Below are 4,080 nucleotides of genomic sequence, written 5' to 3' on the forward strand. Positions count from 1 at the left end.
TTACTCAGCAGAAGGATTTTCACTAGTTTTTATATATATAATTTGTTTAATTTACAGAACTAGTTTTATTTGTTTAATTTTCAACAGTTTAAGAGGTCATTTATTTTTGAAGTCCCCTCCGAGCGCCCACACCTGGCGAGGTAGTGATAGGGAACAGGAGCGTCAGAATGACGGTGGCAGGGTTCTACACCAACAAGGACAGACTCGACCTCGTCAGAAACGACGCCCTTACCGTCAGATCCGTCAACACGTGAGCAATGCACAATCCAAGACGGATCAGCTACTGCAGAAACAGCAAGAATTGCTGGAGAAATATGAGCAGCAGCTGCAACACCTTCAGCGGCAGACAGAGAGACCTCGAGGAGGTCCGACCACTATTTCTCCAAATCAGGGCCAGGAGGAGAGTATTAGTTCCAGTCAGCCGCCGGAGCCAGTTGGGGAGAATGAACGTTTAGAGTTCAGGATTCCAGGCAGTGCGGCTAGATACGGAGTCGGATACCAAGCCCCAGCCCAAGGAATTGGACCTCACGACTCAGATACACCTCGGGCAGCGATCTCCCTACAAGGTTTTGTACATGCGCAGCAATGAGCAGCACAAGACCCTCATGGGCCGGAGGCGCTGGACAACCGTCGTGATCGACTATCCAAGAAGGTTCATTCTCAGCAACAGAATCGACGATTCGAGGCGGAGGCACTACGAGACTCTATATCCGAACACACGGGTTATCGACCCCTACGATACAGGTATCCCCACCAACGGCTGGTGACAAGGTGACCCCTCCGACACCGGAGAGTATTGCGGCGGATCGCCAAGCGCTTCATGTGCGGATGCTCCTACTGTCGGAAGAATTGTGCAGAGCGGTTGAGGCAGATGATCTTCCACGTGCCGAGGCGCTGCGAGGGGTGTTAGAAACCCTACGAGCCACACATGACTCGCGCCCCGTAACCAAGCACGAACCACGAGAACCGGGAAGCTGGCCTGAATGGCCGGCGAACCGATACCAACTACACAATGTATTAGAGAGAGATACTAAAGGAGCCCTGTTGGAGGCGCTAAAGAACGCGCAGATCTCGGGCCTAGACACTGCGTGGAGTTTGCGGTGGTTTTATAAGGTTCTGAGCCACTTCAAGGCTGAGCAGTCTACTTTAGATTACTTCAAGTCCAACCACCAACGTTTGGTCAATTGGACTCCAGAGTTGCAGATAACACAGATCTGCTCTCACGAAACTCAAGCGACAGTCGGCCCCACATTCCGGAAGTTGGCGAAGGGACACTCTCGGGTATCAAATGTACCTATTATGGAACAAATGACACAATTAATGGAGAATCACAGACATGTCCACGAACGTAGCCAGACGGATGCGGAATTCAAGCAAAGCCTTTTGCACCACTGCATTGTGTAGTTGTTGGAAGACTCTCTTGGGTCTCGTACAAATGAGCGAACGCTACAACTGCACACCAAATGGCACTTGATAGAGACTCACGAATTGTTGCAGCTTCTCAGTCAGTCCTGATATTCAAGAAGTACAGACAAGAAATACGGTGTGGATATCGAACCGACGACCACGTACCAACAAACATTAACGGGGGGATGGGACGGTAACACGTACACCGCATATGACCACTCCACGAGGGACACAACAGTGGCAACAGCGCACGCCACCGTCGAATGCAACAACATGTGGCGGGTGCCAGGCACAAGCACCACCCAGGGTTGAGGCACATTCCTCGCTGTCATAACTATAGGGCAGCGACCCAGGACAACCATGGCCGCACGTCAGAGACACGTCAACGTGGCCCGAGACCGCATAGTGCAGCAACACCTTCCACAACGATAACACCATTGGTTACACCGGTACGGAGCGCGGAAGGCGACAATACAACGCAACCGCAGGTCCATAGTCTCACAGACACGTCGGCGTGGGATACCCCACCTACCGCCACGGATCTACATATTGGAGCGCTGCTTTCTGGTGATATGGGGGAGAATGATCCGATAGGAGACGATAAGATATCCCCAGAATGGTCTTCCATATCAGATCAACCTTGAGATATCAGGGTGTCGGACGATGATATAGCTTTGCGTATACAGGATACTCAGGTACAAGCAATAAAAGACCCACTGTTAATAGCAGATCAACGGGTGTATGTTCAAGTTCAGTTGAATGGTCGCATATTCTGAGCCCTGGTAGATTCAGGCGCAAATAGAAGTTGTATTTCGCAGGCATCCGCAGAGGCGTTAGGTCTTCCGATATCTCCGGCTCCTCCTGATTCATACATTTATTTGGCGGATCAAGCGGCGCGTACTCGGCGACTGGGGACGACGCAGAGCATCCCAATTAGATATGGAACGGCTATAACTAACGGTTCCTTGGAGCTCATAAATCTACCGGTAGGCATCGATGTGATCATCGGGGTACATATTATGCCGGGCTTAGGTTTATACTTAGGAGGACTACAATCTTCGTTAGCACTTATAGATCCGACAGAGTTGGACAACTTACTGAAGCCGATCACTAGACGGCAAGCCCCAGATTTAACCGAGCCTGACGGCATCCGGGAGGATCTGAAATCAGTATTAGAGGCGAATGCAGCGATTACAGATAGCGCACGATGCCGATTGGAAGGAAGTGAGGTGGTCATACCGGTCACTAGAGACCAAGCAATGAACATGCGTCGTTCAACTAGGAACTTTGCCATACGTGGAAGAAGAGGTGCAGAAGTGGCTACGAGATTTAGTCATTATCAAGCGAACTATTCCAACTACAGTGAACCTACCACTATTAGCGATACCGACCTTTGATAGCGAGGGGAATGTCAAGAAGGTACGAGTTTGCCTCGATATGCGAGCAGTCAATGCTCTGATCCCTGGCGACCAATTCCTGATCCTCAAGGTGAACGAGACCATATCGCGGTTACAGAGCAAGAAGTATTATACAACATTGGATATCTCAGCAGCGTATCATCGTTTGCCGATTCACCCAGATTCTCAGTACTTGTTTAGCTTCACCCATGGGCGCCACCAATATTCATTTACATCGGCGTCATTCGGTCCGGACGTTGAGCACAATCTTGGATGGCCTCCCCGTACACCATTACATCGACGATATAGTGATAGCGGGTGACGACTATGAAGAGCAGAAGGCAACGGTTACAGAGGTGATTCGCCGTCTTACATATCATAGCTTCAAGTTGAATTCTGATAAATGTCACTTGCGATCAGGGAGGTAATGATTCTCGGAAAGAAGGTGTCAGCAGCAGGCATTGATATTGATTTCGTAAAGCAGGTGAAGCTGCTGGATTGGCCAACCCCGCAGCGTTACAAGGATATAGCATCGGCGTTGGGTCTTGCGAACTTCCTCCACGAACATCTTCCAAATGTTGCGCACATAGTAGCACCACTCCGAGAGTTCTGTAAGCTGAAACCTAACGAGTTGATTGGGACAAGGTGGGAGCCTCGCCACGCAGAGGCGTGGGCGGCTATGAAGACGGCGATTGTTAACGCGGTGGCTCTACACTTCCCAGTGGAGGATATTCCCCCGAACTTGGAGACAGATGCCAGTGACTATGGCATCGGAGGGGCTTTGTTCCAGTGGGTTGAGGGAAAGAAGCAATACATTATGTTCTTCAGTAAGACCCTTAATCAGGCACAACAAAATTACGCCACGCCAATGAAGGAACTCTTGGCGCTTGTATATGGGCTTACACACTTCCTCGAATTCCTCGACGGGCAACGATTCGCAGCATTCACGGACCATATGGCGCTAGTGTATACGAATACACAGTTGAAGTTGAATCCGATGCTACAACGCTGGCACCACATTATAGCCCCGTTTAACTTCACTATATCACACATTCCGGGAGATAAGAATGTTCTCCGTGATATGTTGAGTAGGGTCCACGAGGGGACAGCGGAAGGCGATAAACCAGAAGTGATGTATGCCGATTGTTGGCAACTGTTCCCAAACTACTTCACACAAGCCCAGCAGATCTTCGGCCCAAACGGTATGGATGTGTTCGCGACGCCGGGGATGCGCAACTTCCTCGGTTTTGGACACACGACGAGCGGGGGGGGGGGG

General features: G+C 50.4%; 1 protein-coding gene across 1 annotated transcript; it reads left to right on the forward strand.

Annotated features, from left to right (window-relative positions):
* Positions 1-1,670: 1,670 nt before the first annotated feature.
* SARC_08840 (hypothetical protein) lies at positions 1,671-2,051 on the forward strand (the record flags this gene model as incomplete). The annotated part of the gene is made up of 1 exon (XM_014297172.1): positions 1,671-2,051. One exon carries the CDS (start codon positions 1,671-1,673, stop codon positions 2,049-2,051), a length of 381 nt encoding a protein of 126 aa, XP_014152647.1.
* Between the last annotated feature and the right edge of the window lie 2,029 nt (positions 2,052-4,080).

The sequence above is a fragment of the Sphaeroforma arctica genome, assembly GCF_001186125.1.
Source record: "Sphaeroforma arctica JP610 unplaced genomic scaffold supercont1.836, whole genome shotgun sequence".
Classification (NCBI taxonomy): domain Eukaryota; class Ichthyosporea; order Ichthyophonida; genus Sphaeroforma; species Sphaeroforma arctica.